Source organism: Pseudorca crassidens, chromosome 19 (genome assembly GCF_039906515.1).
Source record: "Pseudorca crassidens isolate mPseCra1 chromosome 19, mPseCra1.hap1, whole genome shotgun sequence".
In the NCBI taxonomy this organism is placed as follows: Eukaryota; Metazoa; Chordata; class Mammalia; order Artiodactyla; family Delphinidae; genus Pseudorca; species Pseudorca crassidens.
The window spans coordinates 55,335,287-55,351,118 of record NC_090314.1 but is presented as its reverse complement, the minus strand read 5'-3'; the positions used below and the strand labels follow the sequence as shown (position 1 = coordinate 55,351,118).

The window sequence follows — 15,832 nt, the reverse complement described above, 5'->3', positions numbered from 1 at the left end:
CCCTGGGAACTTCGTTTCTGTCTGCACACCATCTTGGAGCCTGGAAGTCGGCCCTACGCACGGCCCTACATGGCCCTGGGGCCGGGCCCGGCTCGGGAAAAACTGGAAGGGGCGGTGGTCTCGACCACATCCCAGGCTTAGCTCCAGAGAGGAGAAAAGAGTGACAGGCCATGCAGGGAGGGGTCCAGGCTGTGGCCTGGGGTTTAAGTAGAATGGGGGAGAAGAGAGGAGGTGCGTAGGAGCCTGGGTCTTGGGCAGATGGGGCCCAGACGGCGTCTGGCGGGGCTTCCTGGAGGCGGAGGCGGGAGTGCAGGGGCAAAGAGTGGATGGAGCAGGGGGGCGGGCCCTCCTTGCGACCCTCTCTTCCTGGGGACTCTCTGGCCCTTTCCAGTCGCCCTGCGGACCAGTAGAGCAGAGGGACGAGACTCCGGCCGAGAGGTGGGCTGGACAACGAGTCCGCTGCCGCTGGACGGATGTCGGCCGCTGGAAGCGCAGGCCGGGATGTCGGGGTAACCCTGCCGCTCCTGCACCGCCGCTCGTCTTGGGCGGACTTTGCCCTCGGTCCCTGGGGCGGTGCCGGCCACGCCCCTGGGGAGGAGCCGGGCCGGGGGCGGGGCGGCGAGCTGGCTCCTCAACAGTCCGCGGCTGCGGCGGCGGCGGCGGCGGCGGCGGCGGCGGCGTCGGCGGCGGCTGCGACGGCGAAATGGAGAGCGGGGCCTACGGCGCGGCCAAGGCGGGCGGCTCCTTCGACCTGAGGCGCTTCCTGACGCAGCCGCAGGTGGTGGTGCGCGCCGTGTGCTTGGTGAGCCGGGGTGCGGGGCCTCGGGGAACCGACTTCGTCGCCAGGCCGGGGGAGTGGGGCCGCTGGGAGCCTGAGAGCGCGACAGGTGGTGGCGGCCGAGGCCCGGGGGTGGGAGCGGCGCGCGTGGGGCGGGCGAGCGGGGCCCGGGACCCTCCAGCCCCTCACCCCCCGGGCCCCGCCGCCCCCCGAACCCGGGTCCCGCCACCCCCCACCTCCCAGCCCGGGCGCGGAATGGCCGGGCGGCACCGCGGGGAGCAGGCCCGTCGCCCTGCTGGCAGTGGGAGGAGTTTGAGGCGGCTCTAGGACAGGTGGCCGGCACGCCGCGACTCCCACCCTGGGGGAATTCATCAGGAAGGGGCTTTCCGAAGCCACGTGGGGTGCGTGGGGTTGGGGGGCAGCCTGGCGCCCTGATATAGAGTCTCTCAAGAGCAGCCCATGGGTCTGCTTCCCCATCCAAGATCAGGTGACCCCAGGATGTTCCCCTCCATGTGAGCTGGCTGAGCGCTCCAGTACCAGGTTACCGGGGTGGGGCGTTGGTGGGAGGTCCCATGCTCTCGGACAACCGGACAACCGGAGCCCAAAGCTGAACAAGCTGTTAGCCAGCCCGCAGGCAGAGGGCTGGGCATGCGGCGCCCACACCACACCTGCCCCTGCCTGGGACTGGAGCCCTACGCGTTGCCCTGGTGACACTCTCACCCCCCGCTCTGCCTGACTGTGGGGTCTGACTCCAGGAGCAGATGCCCACGTTTCGGGATGGCAGTGCCAGGAGTCAGGCTGGCACACTGCTCCCAGCATCCAGAGTTCCGGCTTCATCTCCAGCTGGGGGTGGGGCCTGTGACTGCCAGCTCCAGAGCCTATTGAGAGGGCCTTGTGCAGGCAGGCAGGGCAGGCTGGGGAGAGGCCTGGGCCGGTCCCAGAGGGAGCCAGGCCTCCAGACTGTCCCGGGTCTGCTGACATAAGGCAGGGGTGAGCGGTGGCCTTTCAGTTTGGGGCGGAGACGGGTGACGTGAGGCTTTTCGCAAGGGCCTGGAGCCCCTCCCAGCGTTCTGGCTGGTACACCCCCTCGACCCCCACCCCAGTACATCCAGGGGTCTGCGTGCAGAGCTGTGTCCACAGGCCTGCTGGGCAGACCAGCGTGAGGTGCTCTGTGTGGGTGGGACCCACTGTGAGCGGGAGGCCAGCTGGGGTTCCCTGGGAGGGCAGGGGCCAGGATGCCAAAGAGCCCAGAATTCCTTGTAGGAAAGAAGCTGGCCAAACTGAGGAGCCCAGCAGGGAAGAGGTGGAGGGGGCTCCAGGAGGTGGGGGTCTGGGGACGCTATTTCGGCTCAGAGGCATGGCTTTCCTGAGGTGGGAGGAGCCCTCCATCACTGGGTGTTTAGGCAGAGGCTGGGTGCTGTAGAGGTGACTCAGACAGGTGATGGGGGTGAGACTCCAAGCTTGGGTTTTTATGACTTTGTGACCCATCCTGTTTAAAACTCACTGAAAGTGGGAGTGCTTTAGTTTGGGCGATTGCCCTTAATCTTCAAGTACCTAACCACCAGTACCCATCCTCCAGGCAGACAGCTGGGCAGGCAGTCCCCTCCCAGGAGATCCCCTTCACTCCCCACCATCCCCAGTCCAGGAATCCCCGGCCATGCCCCTCGTGACTTGTGACTGGTGTCTGGAGGTAGCCCAGGAGAAGGGAGAGGGAGGGGCTCGCTCCCCAAGTTCAGGAGGGGCTGGGACACCAACCTGGAGCACGGGGGACAGCAGGAGCAGAGGAGGCCCCACTCTGTGTGCCACCTGGGGGGTTTGTCACAGGGTAGCAGTCACTCAGCCCTTCCCCTGCCTCCCCCTCAGGTCTTCGCCTTGATCGTGTTCTCATGCATCTTCGGTGAGGGCTACAGCAACACCCACGAGTCCAGACAGCAGTACTGCGTGTTCAACCGCAACGAGGACGCGTGCCGCTTCGGCAGCGCCATCGGGGTGCTGGCCTTCCTGGCCTCGGCCTTCTTCTTCGTGATCGACGTCTATTTCCCCCAGATCAGCAACGCCACTGACCGCAAGTACCTGGTCATCAGCGACCTGCTCTTCTCAGGTATCTGCCGGCTGCACCTCCATTTGATCTTGGGGTGAACAGGAGCGGCAGTGGTCCCAAGAGCTCTAGGGTGCTGTGACCGCAGGGCTTGGGAGGGGTGGGAGTAGCCCCAGGTTCCCAGACCTCCCAGCAGACAGGCTGGCACGGAAGGATTTCTCACCATCTGCTGAAACCCTCCGCAGCTGAGTGGGACTTGGAGCAAGGACTCCCAGGATAGCATCTTGTCCCCACCCTGGCTTCTGCATCAGTGCCCTTTGCACCCCCGGAGGCTTCTCCCTCCTGCCTGCTCCGTGGAGCTGACCCTGCCCTCCTGCCGGCTCCGTGGAGCTGACCCTGCCCTCCTGGCCTTCTCCCCAGCTCTCTGGACCTTCATGTGGTTCGTCAGCTTCTGCTTCCTTGCCAATCAGTGGGCAGCCACCAAGCCGGAATACGTGCTGGTGGGAGCCGACTCGGCCCGGGCGGCCATCGCCTTCAGCTTCTTTTCTGTCTTCTCCTGGGTAAGTGGACCAGGACGGGCCAGGGCCCTGGTGTCTTTGGTGAAGGGTGGTGGAGGGCTGAGGAACCCAAACCTCGGGGCTCTCTGCAGGGCGTGCTGGCCTCCTTGGCCTACCAGCGCTACAAGGCCGGAGTGGACGACTTCATCCAGAACTATGTGGACCCCACTCTGGACCCCAGCACGGCCTACGCCTCCTACCCAGGCGCGCCTGTGGACAGCTACCAACAGCCGCCCTTCACCCAGAACGCCGAGACCACAGAGGGCTACCAGCCGCCCCCCGTGTACTGAGCTGCGGCCGGGGATGGTAAGGGGAGGAGGGAGGGCGCTTGTGGGGCCTCCCCTCTTCCCGGACTCCTCCCCGGAGGCTGGTCTCCCAGAGCTGCCGGCCCCGCTCGATCCACCTGGCGCCTGTCGGAGCTGACGCACGGCCTGGAGAGAGAGCCCCTGCCTCCTCGTCCTGGCTGCTGGCCTCAGAGCCTCGGCCTGTGCCCCAGGGGGCTTCACCTACCACTCCTCGAGGGCATTTTTTAGGGAAGGGTTTTTGGTTGGATGGGTTTTGTCATTGCTTTTAATGATCCCCAGCCCCACCTGAAGTAGCTCCAAGGGCCCGATGTGCTGGTTTGACAAGTGCCTTAGCTTCTCCCCAGCCTGAAGGAGCCGGGCCACGTGCAGGCCTCGGTGGCCACCGCCATCTGGGGGTCTCTGCCAAAGATGAGGCTGTGGGGCCTTCCCCCTGCTCTGCTGCTGGCACTGGGCTGGGGCTCCTTTCCTCCTCACTCAGGTTCGTTCTGCCCCCAGCCCCCTGCCCCCTGCCCCCTGCCTGCTCTGCGAGCGGCAGCCCGTGCTCACTGCTGAAGTGTCTGCTCGCTTGGATCTGGGCTCTGTGCCAGTGCCTCTGGGTCACCTTCCTGACAGCCTAGGCGCAGGGCTGGTGCCGCCCCCCACCAGCGGGCTCGGGCGGGCAGCACTGTCTCTGCTCCCACCCCTTGGCCGCAGGAAGGGGCTTTGCCTGACGACAGCACCCAGCTTTATGTAAATACCCCCGCACCGTTAGTTGGGAGGCGTGGAGCACACCCACAGCCCCCAGGCTGCTCTGAATGTGTTGCAGAGCCTCGGGGGAGATGCACAGCGCCCTTGGATTCTGTTGACTAACTTTGGAGATGGAATAAATGTTTTTCTCATTCATAATCTCCATTGTCATGGGTGGGGCCTCTGTCTAGGGGTAGGAGAAAGAGAAATTCCACCCTGAGGTACACCCTCTGGCCGAGGTCTTATGGAACCTGTATTTTGAACAGAGTTGTGGCAGTCTGGCCCTCCAGCGTGCCTAGCAGCTCCCCGCCACCCCCACCCCCCCACCGACCCAGGGTCTCATTGCTCACGCTGCCCTCCCATCAGCATCCTAAAATAGTAACTGTGCTCAGCCTGTAAACAACATGGCTTTTCTGGGCCGCTCTGCCAGGGTCCTGGTGTGCCCCTGGAGGGGCAGGGGCCTTCTGCTTCCCGTAGACAGGGCTCAGCACCTCTGCAGCCTGTTCCGGACACACAGGGGGCCGGCCTGACTGCCCAGCCCGCCCCAGGGAACAAGCCCGGCTCAGGCAGGAGGCCAGGGCCCCCAGGGCAACTCGGGGCTTCCCCTTTTGAGCCCAGACAGGGAGCTGTCAAAAGTGGGCCCCAACAGTTTCAAAATCCTGAGTAAAAACTAATAGGGTTTGGGAATTACGTTCTCATCACTGTACTGCACCTTTGTAACCTGGGACCAACCGCGAGCAAAGGGGAGGGAGAAGCTGGGGCGAGGGTGGGGAACCCGGACCCCCATGTGCATGGGGCACACCTACAGCCCAGGCTCACCCCACCCACACCTGACCTGGCGCACTCTTGCCTCCGTGTAAGCTGCCCACAGCGTATTTTCTGAGGCACAGCAGAGCTGGTCTTCTTGGCTCCTGAACTGTCAAGTGTCTGTTTCACAAACAAAACCTGACCTCACAGCCCCATCTGGCAGCACAGACCAAAGCTTCATCTTTCCAACCTGGGCCTCAGGCTCCTTCATCCACCCATCTTGACCTGAAACCTGCCCCGACAGAAGAGCAGGCAGACATTCCTCTCAGGACACACTTCACGATCATTTCTCAGTTAAAAAGCATTGTGGCTAAGAGATCAGTAGTACTAGAAAATGATTTGAAAAGAAATCCCCACACCTAAATCAGGTCACAGCTGTCTCCAGTGAGACCTGGGGAATCCCAGACAGTTAAAGAGAAATACGCTTTCATCAACCAGTAAATTTTAATATTAGTTATTAATATCACACACTACAACAGAAAAATCACAGCCCCTGCTGTAAAAGACAAGCCCCTGGGATCTGAGCCCCAGCAGGGTGTCACCCACATGGAAGAAGCTGTAATTCTGGAGAAAATGATCGCCAGAGCAGGAAGGGCTTTTGGCCCAAAGGGAAGTAAGAGAGAACAAGTCCAGCCATCCTCAGAAGGGCCAGGAGCCCATCCCAGGCAGGAGGACTAAAGTCTTTGCACTAGAGGAGGCTCGGTGCTGAGCCAGAGGTGCTGGTGCTCCGACTTCCCAGTGAGAACAGAAACTCAACAGCAAAAGCCACAAAAGGGGAAGAAGCCAGGAGCGCTGATGCCACAGGAGCTCGCGCCTCCGGCCTCACCGCTTGGAGAGGGAGGGACTCACGTCAGCAGTGGCCCCGCGCCCGCCTGGGGTGGATTGTGAGTAGTCTGGGAAGGGAACTGAGGGGAGCTGGTGGGCAGGCAAGGAGGGAAGTGTGATGTGCAGACCACCGGCCCGTGGCCCTTGGCCGGGGAAGGGGCGCTGGTGAAACTTCACCCCCCCACCCCCGCTTCCTCCTCCGAGAAGGCCGGGCAGCACGCAGGGGGCAGGCGTCCGCCAGGGGGCAGCAGCAGGCACGGGAGCGGGTGGCCGGTCAGCGCCTGTCCTGGGTGTGGGGCCTGTGCCTCAGTTGGCCGGGCTGCACTGCAGGATCTGATGAGGAGCGAATAGCTTCCTGGCTCCCATGGCCTCCCCGGGCTTTCCCAGCACTGGGCAGTTCTCTTTATTCTCTTTGCTGTCCAGCCCGACAGGCTGACCCGAGGCCTTCTTGAAGTAGCAGAGGCGGCACACGGAGTGGTACTTGTCTGCTCCTCCTATCACCTCGACCTGGCCATGGGACAGGAAGCGCCAGGACTGAGCGGGGACACAGCACCACCCCCGCCCCTCCACCCCTTGGAGAAGGCAGGAGGCGCCACCTCTTTCTCCACGCCCAGCCTCTTGGTGTAGGCGGCCTCTCGGAAGCACTCCATGCACACCGCCGTCAGCTTCACCACACTCTCGGCCAGGGGCACCAGGTTCAGGATGGTCCCGAAAGCCTGTATTCCCATGGAAAGACTGGTGTGCACTTACCTCACCGGGTGGGCTTTTCCTTGAAACCCTCCGATGCACAGCCCTGAAGCCAGGAAACTAGGCCCTGACCTTGCTTTCCCGCAGAGCACCAGCCCCTGCAGCAGGCGGCCTAGTCTGGGGCAAACCAGGGAGCTGGGTCTGGCTCGCCTGAGCGCCTGGGCTCTGGCAGTCTGGTCATCCAGGGCGCGGTGAGCTGTCCATCTGTGCACAGCCCCGGCCCCTTCCTCCCTCCTGGGTCCCATCCCGAGACCTGGACCAGACGCCTTACCTTCCTCTGGAAGGTCCCATCCAGTGCAGCCACAATGACGGTCTTCCCGGCATTGGCCATGGTCTCGCTGAACTCCACGATGTCGGGGAACTGGAAAGGGTGAGAGGAGGAGTGAGCTTCCGCCCTGGGCAGCAGCTTCCAGGAGCCACGAACACGTGGCTGGACCCAACAGCTCTGGCCACCTGGATCGGCGTGGAGCGCGAGAATAGGGTGGCCCCAGCCCCCCACACCCGGCACGCTGCCTGCACATCTGCAGCAGCCCCAGTCGCTCCACCATCCTGCCAGCTTTCCATGGCAGACCCGGGCCCCACTCCAGGCCAAGCACCCGGAACAGTCACCAGGAGAGGCAGTCTGCTACCGCAGTGGTCAAAAGCCCAGGCCAGAGGCTGCCTTGGGCTTGAACCGTGGTCTTGGTTGGACCCATTAGCTGTGACCTTGGCAATGACTTCACGTTTCTGAGCCCAAGAAAAGGCAAGGAAGGCCCTTGGTGGTGTTTAGGGATTCAGGAGCCTCGAATAATTTATGACATATGCTATATGGCCGAGAGGCAGGCTCTGTGTGCTTGCTTTTCTTTAAAAACATAATGTGCCCGTGTGACGCCTTGAGAAGGGGTGAGGGTTCCACTGGCCACTTAGAGCAGGATGGCACGGCACACCCTTCTAAATACAGGGCCTGCAGAAAGGTCACTTACTTGGGAAATCAAATTTCAAGTGGCCCAGGGCAAGGCTGCTACTTAAATTCTCTGGTGAACTTTCACTGGTCAATCATCTGTCTAGATTGGTCTTTGGGTTGGGTGCAGTGGGGAGTTCTTGTGTTTGGGCAAAGGGTCTCTCTCCAAGCCGTTCATGTGGGTGCAAAATTACCAAGACCTGAGGGCTCAGCAAGACGAGGTCCAGGAGAGGGGTTGGAGAACCTGGGTCAGTTCCAGCGGGGTTCACCGAAGCCAGATCTGACGGCCTCTGCAGGGCTGCCAAGCCTGAGCTACGGAAACAGCACCTCCCACCCAGAGGCTCCAGCCTGGCTCCAGGTGAGGCCCCTCTTCTTCTCTAAAGGACTCATCACAGGTCACAGAAATGCAGCCCCCAGCCTGCAAGGAGCTGTCAGCCAGTGCCCTCCACCCTACCCCCATTGTCACAAACAAAATGGTTCCTAGACATTGCCAGATATCCCCCGGGTAGGGGCTGGGGGCAAAACTGCCCTGGGATGAGCACCCCCTGCGTCTCACTCTCCCTGTCAAGGCCTCATCAGATGTGGGTCCTTCCACACCAGGGTTTGGGGACCTCTCAGGGTCCTCCACCTTGCCCGCTGCAGCGATGCCCACCATCAGAGACTTCAATTCTTCCACTTAAACTTTGTCCCCTGTTCACATGCCACCCCGCCCCCACCCAAACACTGAACCCTGGGCCTCCAGCTGGGGTTCCTGAATGATCAAAGGTAAGGTCAGAGCTGTCTGCAACATCCCAGAATGCCCACTGGTAACCAACCACATTACTGACGTTTGTTCTTATTGCCATTAAATTTTTTAGGTTATGTTATGGGTTGAATTGTGTCCCTTCCCACCCCCCAAATCCATACGTAGAAACCCTCACCCCCAATACCTCAGAACCTTATTTGGAGAGAGGATCTTTGCAGAGGTACCCAGTCATGAAGTAGGTCAGTAGGGTCACACTCCAGTATGACTGGTGTCCTTGTAAAAAGGGGAAACTTGGACACAGAGAGGGACAGACACAGGGAGCAGATGGCCACCTGCACGCCAAGGGGACAGGACTGGAACAGATTCTCCCTCACGGCCTCAGGGGGAACCCACCCTGCCCACACCTTGGCCTTGGGCTCCCAGCCTCCAGAGCTGTGGGAAGTAAATGTCTGTGGTTTAAACCGCCCAGTCTGTGGTACGTGTCACAGCAGCCATAGACTCTAATACAGGTTACATTCAAAGCGGAACTTCAGAGGACCTAGTAAACGTAGGGTTTTCTTGGTAGACAAAAATGATTGCCACACGGGATCCAGGTAGAAAAGTAACGGGGGGTTTCTTGATGGTGACAAGTCTACCCACTTGGTTCACCTGCAGATCCAGCACCTGGGCTGACCTGCCGTGAGCCACTTCCTGAACAAGGTTTGATGAGGGGAGAGGACCGAAAGGGGAGATCAGGAAGCCAAGAAGTAGTTTCACCCTCGTCCTTATCTTGCCGAGAGGTGGCGCCCTCATGATGCACGAGGGAAGCACCCCAGCCCTGCCCCGGTGGAGGCCCGGCTTCCCGGCAGCCAGGCTGGTGTTGAAGGCGCAAAGGCCACAGAGGACAGGAACGAAGGACGTGACACTGAAACATTCAACCGTTCCACCATGAATGGTAGAGACTAAATGAGATGCACAGACCAAATCCAGAGGCAAATAAACAGGGAAGAAATATTTACAGCATGTGACAAACTGGCACCGATTACATCATGTCCTGTAGAGGAAAGATCAACCAAGAGAAGGAGGCAATTTACAAAAGTAGAAACACAGGGAAAATGATGTCAGCCACCCGAGCAACAAAAGAGAAGGGCAGTTGGAACAGGATGTGTGTATGCAGCCGCCAACACCCTGCCCTCCACGGCCGGGGATTTCCGCAAACACCCAGATGCCTCTCCCCCCACCCCCCACGCTGTCCATGCTCCTCCAGCAGAGGAGACGCCCTGGGCGGCTTCCAGGCTCTCCCAGGGTTACCGCCAAAGTCTTTCCCGCTGACCTGGCCAAAGCCCCTGGCCTCCTGGCTGCTCCTGAGACATGCCCAAAAGCACACTCCTGACTGGGAACCTTCACCCCACTTTCCTTTTGGCCCCTTTCTGACCGTCCTCATAAAGCATCATCCCCACCTTAGCTCTACCCCCTCCCAGTGCCTTTCTCCCCCGGTTGCCACCACCTTTTACATATTTCTCTCCCCCAACTAGAATGTAAGTGCAAGGGTGAGACCCTGGCTGTATCCCCAACACCTAGAACATCGCTGCCACACAGCACAAGCTCAGAAAACACTTACTGAATGAATGAGATCGGTCCCTTGACCAGTGATTCTACTTAGTAGATAAACCCCAATACACCGGACGATAGCCAGGATGTCCGCACACACGTCCGTCACAGCCTGTAAGTGCCACACCCAAGGGGCCAGCTCGTGGAAGACATGGGATGTTCATAAGGATAGGTATTTGCTGATGAGGAAAAAATGGTCACAACACGTGATATGAGCCCGATCTATAAATACGAACTTCCGGCAAGGCCATTCTGTGACTGTGATGGTCAAGACAAAACCAGACCCCTCCTAGGGAATTCCCTGGTGGTCCCAGTGGTCTCCGCGCTCTCACTGCTGAGGGCCCGGGTTCAATCCCTGGTCAGGGAACTGGATCCCACATGCTGCAACTAAAGATCCCGCACGCTGCAACGAAGACCCCGTGTGCTGCAACTAAGACCCAGCACAGACAAAAAAAAAAATTAAAAAGAAACAGAGGTAAGACCAACACTTGGAGTGACACTGTGCGGCTGGCATGCCCAGGATCCAGCTGCCCACCTACCACTGCACCCTCAGCTTATAGCGTGGGGTCTTCAGATGTACCACTCTCCAAGGGAAGGATGAAGGGAGGGAGAGGCAGTCCTTTTGTCAGGTCCCATGTTGAGAGGCAACTGAGGCAGCCACCTCTGGGCCCCAGAACTTCTTGCAGAGCAAGACCCACAGGGGTGAGGGCAGAACAGAAGATTGGTGATGTTTCTGCAGTAGGTTTAATAAACACTAGTTATGGGAACTCGAGTTTGACTTGCTGGCCAGGGAGGAAGTAGCCATAGAAACAGGGAACAGAACTGTGGGGCAGGGACTTCCCTGGTGGCGCAGTGGTTAAGAATCCGCCTGCCAATGCAGGGGACACGGGTCCGATCCCTGGTCCGGGAAGATCCCTCATGCTGCAGAGCAGCTAAGCCCGTGCTCCACAACTACTGAGCCTGTGCTCTAGAGCCCCTGAGCCACAACAAGAGAAGCCACCGCTATGAAGGGTAGCCCCTGCTCTCCGCAACCAGAGAAAGCCCGCGCAACAACGAAGACCTAACACCGCCAAAAAATAAATCAAAAAAAAGAAGCGGACTTCCCTGGTGGTGCAGTGATTAAGAATCCACCTGCCAGTGCAGGGGACACGGGTTCGAGCCCTGGTCCGGGAAGATTCCACAAAGCCCGTGTGCCACAACTACTGAGCCTGCGCTCTAGAGCCCGCGAGCCACAGCTACTGAGCCCACGAGCCACAACTACTGAAGCCCGTGCGCCTAGAGCCCGTGCTCCACAACAAGAGAAGCCACCACAATGAGAAGCCCACGCACCGCAACGAAGAGTAGCCCCTGCTCGCCGCAACTAGAGAAAGCCCGCACGCAGCAACGAAGACCCAATGCAGCCAAACATAAATAAGTAAATAAATAAACTATATATATTAAAAAATTATTTTTACAGTAAACAAAAAATTTGATTTCTCAACACTGGTGTATAGGGAGGGTTTGGTTCTGTTTAGCTCAATGTTGCTTCTTTTTTAAAAAAAAATTTATTTATTTATTTATTTATGTTTGGCTGCGTTGGGTCTTCGTTGCTGCGCGCGGGCTTTCTCTAGTTGCGGCGAGCAGGGGCTACTCTTCATTGCGGTGCATGGGCTTCTCATTGTGGTGGCTTCTCTTGTTGCGGAGCACGGGCTCTAGGCGCACGGGCTTCAGTAGTTGTGGCTCGTGGGCTTAGTTGCTCCATGGCATGTGGGATCTTCCTGGACCAGGGCTTGAACCCGTGCCCCCTGAATTGGCAGGAGGATTCTTAACCACTGTGCTACCAGGGAAGTCCTGTAAATTTTTTTTTTTTTTAAGGTAAATAAATTCTATATAACAGTAACACAGAAAGCGGTAAAGGGAATTCAAAGGGTATTCAGACACTAGTTAAAGCAAGTTAACAATGTTTACCTTATAAAAATATCAGAAATTGAACCAATAACCTCCAAATTAGCAGAGGAAAAAGGGGGACAGTTGAGTTCACAGGAAGAGTGCTATCAGGACAAGTCAACTTACAAACTGCCCTTCGTCGATGCCTATAACAGCCACGCCCAGGGCCTCCTGGGCCACATCCCGGAGCACGCAGGCTGGCAGGGCCTCCATGGTGTTCCTGGGGACAGAAAGCCAGAGTGTGAGCAAGAGAAGGGAGCCAGAGGAGACCAGGAACCAGAATGAGGGGCCAGGGAAATGGTCTCATGAGCAACCCCTACCTGCAGAGCAGGCTGAGATGTCTGCCCAGAGCTTTGAGAAATTAGCACCTGTGGGAAGGCATCTGGGGAGAAGAGTAAAGGCCTTTGTTTGGAAAACCAGTTATTCAACAAGAGCTGTTTCACTTCACGCTTTGGACTGGAAATTAGCAATGCCCAATGTAAAGCTCAACCCAGATGCAAAGCTCTTCGCTCTTCTCTGCTGTGTGTGTGTGTGTGTGTGTGTGTGTGTGTGTGTGTGTGTGTGTGTGTGGTGGGGTGGGGTGCAGACAGGGTTACTTCATCAGGTACAGTGCCTGGGGCCCATGATGCTTTGGGGACGAATGAAACATTTTAATTTCTTCTAAAAATCAGAATAAATGTAACTCAGTCTGGATTATCTTTGTCTTTATATCAATGCAGTCATAAATTATATACTTTTATTTTTTTCTTTATAGAGGAAGGGGCCCATGAAAATCCTACCATGGCCCCGGGCAGACCATTAGCGCCAGAATCTAAGACTAGGCGCCGCGTGCACCAGCAGAGATAAGCCAGGAACACCAACCAGCAGTGCAGTGACCTAGGATTCCCTCCGTTTGACTCGTCTGGTTGATTAAAGGATTTCTCCGAGATCATAGAGCTATTAACGGGCAGAGTCAGGATTCAGATCCGCATTCATACCGCTGCCTCGTGTGTCCTGAGGGGAGGTTCCTACCCAGCAGAGTCTGAAAGTGAAAGGCCATGTGTGGGAGTGTTCCAGTGCATTAAATGACGTGGTGGACCCCACCCTGCCCCACAGCCAGGCCTTTTGGAAGAGGAATGCTGTTCTTTGTCTTCTAGTTTCTGTTTTTCTGCAATGTTATTTTCTTCTGTTTCCATTTTTGCCTGCTCCTCTGAACTACCCTTCCAAGGAGCTAGGAGTTTCCTGACGGCTCTGCAGTTTTGCAGCTATATATTTATGTAAAACTTTACAACTACTTAGTGATGATCTTGCTTTGATCCTGCAGGCAACGCAAGCCGGTTCCAGCTTCAGCAAGAGCAGCGTCTCTGGAGCACCGTCACCCCTGCCAAGCGCTAGGCCTCTGCTGCAGCTCGTCTGGGCCTCTACAGCCCAGATTAGAGAGGATTTGTGACACTGGGGCAGAGCCTGGATTCCACCCCCATCTGACAGACCCAGAAGCTGCACTTCTAATCTTCTCCACTGCTTTCACTGTCCTCCCCTGACACTTCTCGCGTCCTGAGCAGCGGACACCTATGTTTTAGGGATGAGAAAGCAAACGTGGAGACGTAAATGACCTGCATCAGGCAACATGTCCAGGAAACGTCACTCAACGTTTAACTTAACTCCAAGTCCTGGGCCCTCTCCGCCTCACCCACCTGCCCAGAGCCCCCTGCACTCCCACCCTGAAGCCACACACAGCACAGCCTTGATGCTGGGGGCTCAGGTGGATGAATCTGGAAGACGAGAAAAGTGTCTCAGCCTCCAAACCATCAGGCCCTAAATGCTGTACGGAACGGCAGGAGTGGTATTAAATTTAACCTCCCAACCTCAGGCTGCAGGCTGAAATGTCCACAGGACACAGGCAGATAAACATAAAAGGGGGATGCACAAAGGCCACGAGACAGGGAGTCAGCAAGGACAAGCCAACTAAAAACTTAAATAAAATTCAGCCTGCAGGCCAGCAAAACCAGTCTGCAACCTCCACATAGGTCAAGAGCAGGGTTTCTCAACCTTGGCCAGACATTACTGACATTTGGGGCTGGATCATTCTTTGTTATGGGGCTGTCTGTGCATTGTAGGATGTAGTGGCATCCCTGCCCTTTACCCACTAGTTGCCATCATGCCCTTACCTCCTCCTGTTGTGAAAACTAAAAAACGTCTCCAGACATTGCAAATAGACGCTAGCGGGCAGAATCACGTCCCGCTAGGAACCACTGGGCGAGAGCCCCAAGAAAGGCCAAGTTCTAGGGTACCTTGCCAAGCAACCTGGAAAGTTTGCAGATTTGAACGGTTCACTGCCTGGCATCAGCATTATTAACCATCCTCTCTAAAGAGTTCTGACAGTCACTGGCCTTCTCACAAAAGGTGTGGGAACAGGACAGAAGGGGCAGGGACTGACCGGTCATGCGTGGAGAAGTTGCTGCTGTAACGCGTGTCCTTGGCATATTTGATCACCAGGCACTTGTACTGGGCAATCTGGAAGCGACGGACCCGTCTCATCAGCTCAGTACTGCAAGGTAAGGCCCATGCATAAGTGTGGGCGAGGAAGACCCCATCAGCACAAGTCGGGCTCCCTACCGCCTTCTAGGGGTATACAGCCTGAGCCCCACCAATGGATGGGAAGGCTGCAGGGCAGGGCGTGGACCGGTGAGGACAGAAAAGGCCCACACAGAGAGTTCAGTCTCGACCCAGGAGGGAGGAGCATGCCTGGGCTGATAGTCATTCTCTATGGGGAGGGTGGCAAAGAAGGGCCCTCAGGTGATTCGAGGAAGGGCTGGAGGAGTGATTTTGTTGGGGGCAAAGCAAAGACCACATGCACAGGAGAGGGGTTCAGATTCCATTCCAAAGTAATCTCACCCCACAGTTCTTCACATAGCCTGAACTAACTTCACAGAACCTTTTGGTGCAACAAGGGAAGCGCTTTGTCTCTGAGTCCAAGAGCCCACCCTGAGCCTCACCATCGTGGGCAAGGGATTTGAGCTGGAGTGATTCCCCAGCGCCATATAGGAAGGGGGGCCAGGGGAGTTACTGGGGGCTCACTGGGATTGGTTCTATCACTTCAGGGAAGCAAAGGCACCAGCGCTTGACTCTTCAGTGTGGAGAGTAACTACGCTCCTGGGCCATCTAAGGAAACAATCATACACTGCAAGGAAGCCACAGATACTGCAGGGCGCACAGAGCCTGGCCACCGTAGATGCACCCTTCAGAGAGGGCTTTAGTGAGGGGCTAAACGATGAGCAGCTGTGACCAGCTCCCGGAAGGAGCGGTGGTTGAATGACCCCCAAGGGGAAGAGGTTCCGACCCGGACGGGAAGGGGAGGAGCTTCTCCGGTAGGATCCCACGGAGGAGAGGCATCCTGGGCGCGAACGCGGGGTCGGGCGGTGGGGGCTGCTCTAGAAGCGGGGCTCTGAGAGGGGCGGCAGGCTCGGGGTCGTGGGGCGTCATGGGAGGAGGACGGGGTCCTGGGAGTTGGAGGAGAAGCAGGGAAGTAGGGAAAGAGATCCCGGCCTACCCCCGTCCCGCGAGGCCATTACCTTTTTCCTGAGAACATGGGTCCGAGAATCACCTAGGAGAGAAGGAGAGGTCACTGGGCCCCGGTGCGCACGGACACCCGGGCCTCGATCACGACTCCGACCCGCCCCGCGGCCCGCACCTGGATCTGCCCCCGGGTCTTGCTGGGGGAGCCGGGCAGCACGGTGGGCAGGTTGATGCAGCTCATGGTGCCTTCAGGGAGATCACAAATCGAGGGGCCGCCGCCGCCGCCGCCGCCGCCGCCGCCGCCGCCGCCGCCGCCGCCGCCGCCGCCGCCGCCGCCGCCGCCGCCGCCGCCG

The 15,832-nt window shown here is 58.2% G+C and overlaps 2 protein-coding genes across 4 annotated transcripts; one reads left to right on the top strand and one right to left on the bottom strand.

Annotated features, from left to right (window-relative positions):
- The first annotated feature begins 643 nt into the window (after positions 1-643).
- On the top strand, positions 644-4,563 carry SYNGR2 (synaptogyrin 2). 2 transcript variants are annotated; one of them, XM_067714067.1, is made up of 4 exons: positions 644-802; positions 2,642-2,879; positions 3,237-3,376; positions 3,466-4,563. In XM_067714067.1, exons 1-4 carry the CDS (start codon positions 704-706, stop codon positions 3,661-3,663), a joined length of 675 nt encoding a protein of 224 aa, XP_067570168.1. In that variant the 5' UTR covers positions 644-703; the 3' UTR covers positions 3,664-4,563. The 2 variants fall into 2 exon arrangements, with proteins under 2 accessions (XP_067570168.1, XP_067570169.1); XM_067714068.1 differs by lacking the exon at positions 3,237-3,376.
- A 1,073-nt stretch (positions 4,564-5,636) lies between these two features.
- TK1 (thymidine kinase 1) lies at positions 5,637-15,779 on the bottom strand. 2 transcript variants are annotated; one of them, XM_067714065.1, is made up of 7 exons: positions 15,655-15,779; positions 15,536-15,567; positions 14,401-14,511; positions 12,111-12,204; positions 7,055-7,144; positions 6,633-6,752; positions 5,637-6,543 (listed from the first exon to the last, which is right to left on the bottom strand). In XM_067714065.1, the coding sequence occupies exons 1-7, from the start codon at positions 15,718-15,720 to the stop codon at positions 6,343-6,345; spliced, it is 714 nt and encodes a 237-aa protein (XP_067570166.1). In that variant the 5' UTR covers positions 15,721-15,779; the 3' UTR covers positions 5,637-6,342. The 2 variants fall into 2 exon arrangements, with proteins under 2 accessions (XP_067570166.1, XP_067570167.1); XM_067714066.1 differs by lacking the exon at positions 6,633-6,752.
- Positions 15,780-15,832: the final 53 nt, after the last annotated feature.

What these genes read in the sequence shown, in the direction of transcription:
- TK1 (XM_067714065.1), bottom strand. Translation starts at nt 15,720, where the DNA reads ATGAGCTGCATCAACCTGCCCACCGTGCTGCCCGGCTCCCCCAGCAAG. An exon ending in GCATCGACGAAGGGCAGTTT is followed by an intron (nt 7,145 to 12,110) that starts GTAAGTTGACTT and finishes CACCCTTTCCAG; the next exon opens with TTCCCCGACATCGTGGAGTT. An exon ending in GGCTGGGCGTGGAGAAAGAG is followed by an intron (nt 6,544 to 6,632) that starts GTGGCGCCTCCT and finishes TCCCATGGCCAG; the next exon opens with GTCGAGGTGATAGGAGGAGC.
- SYNGR2 (XM_067714067.1), top strand. Translation starts at nt 704, where the DNA reads ATGGAGAGCGGGGCCTACGGCGCGGCCAAGGCGGGCGGCTCCTTCGAC. An exon ending in TGGTGCGCGCCGTGTGCTTG is followed by an intron (nt 803 to 2,641) that starts GTGAGCCGGGGT and finishes CCTCCCCCTCAG; the next exon opens with GTCTTCGCCTTGATCGTGTT. An exon ending in CAGCGACCTGCTCTTCTCAG is followed by an intron (nt 2,880 to 3,236) that starts GTATCTGCCGGC and finishes CCTTCTCCCCAG; the next exon opens with CTCTCTGGACCTTCATGTGG.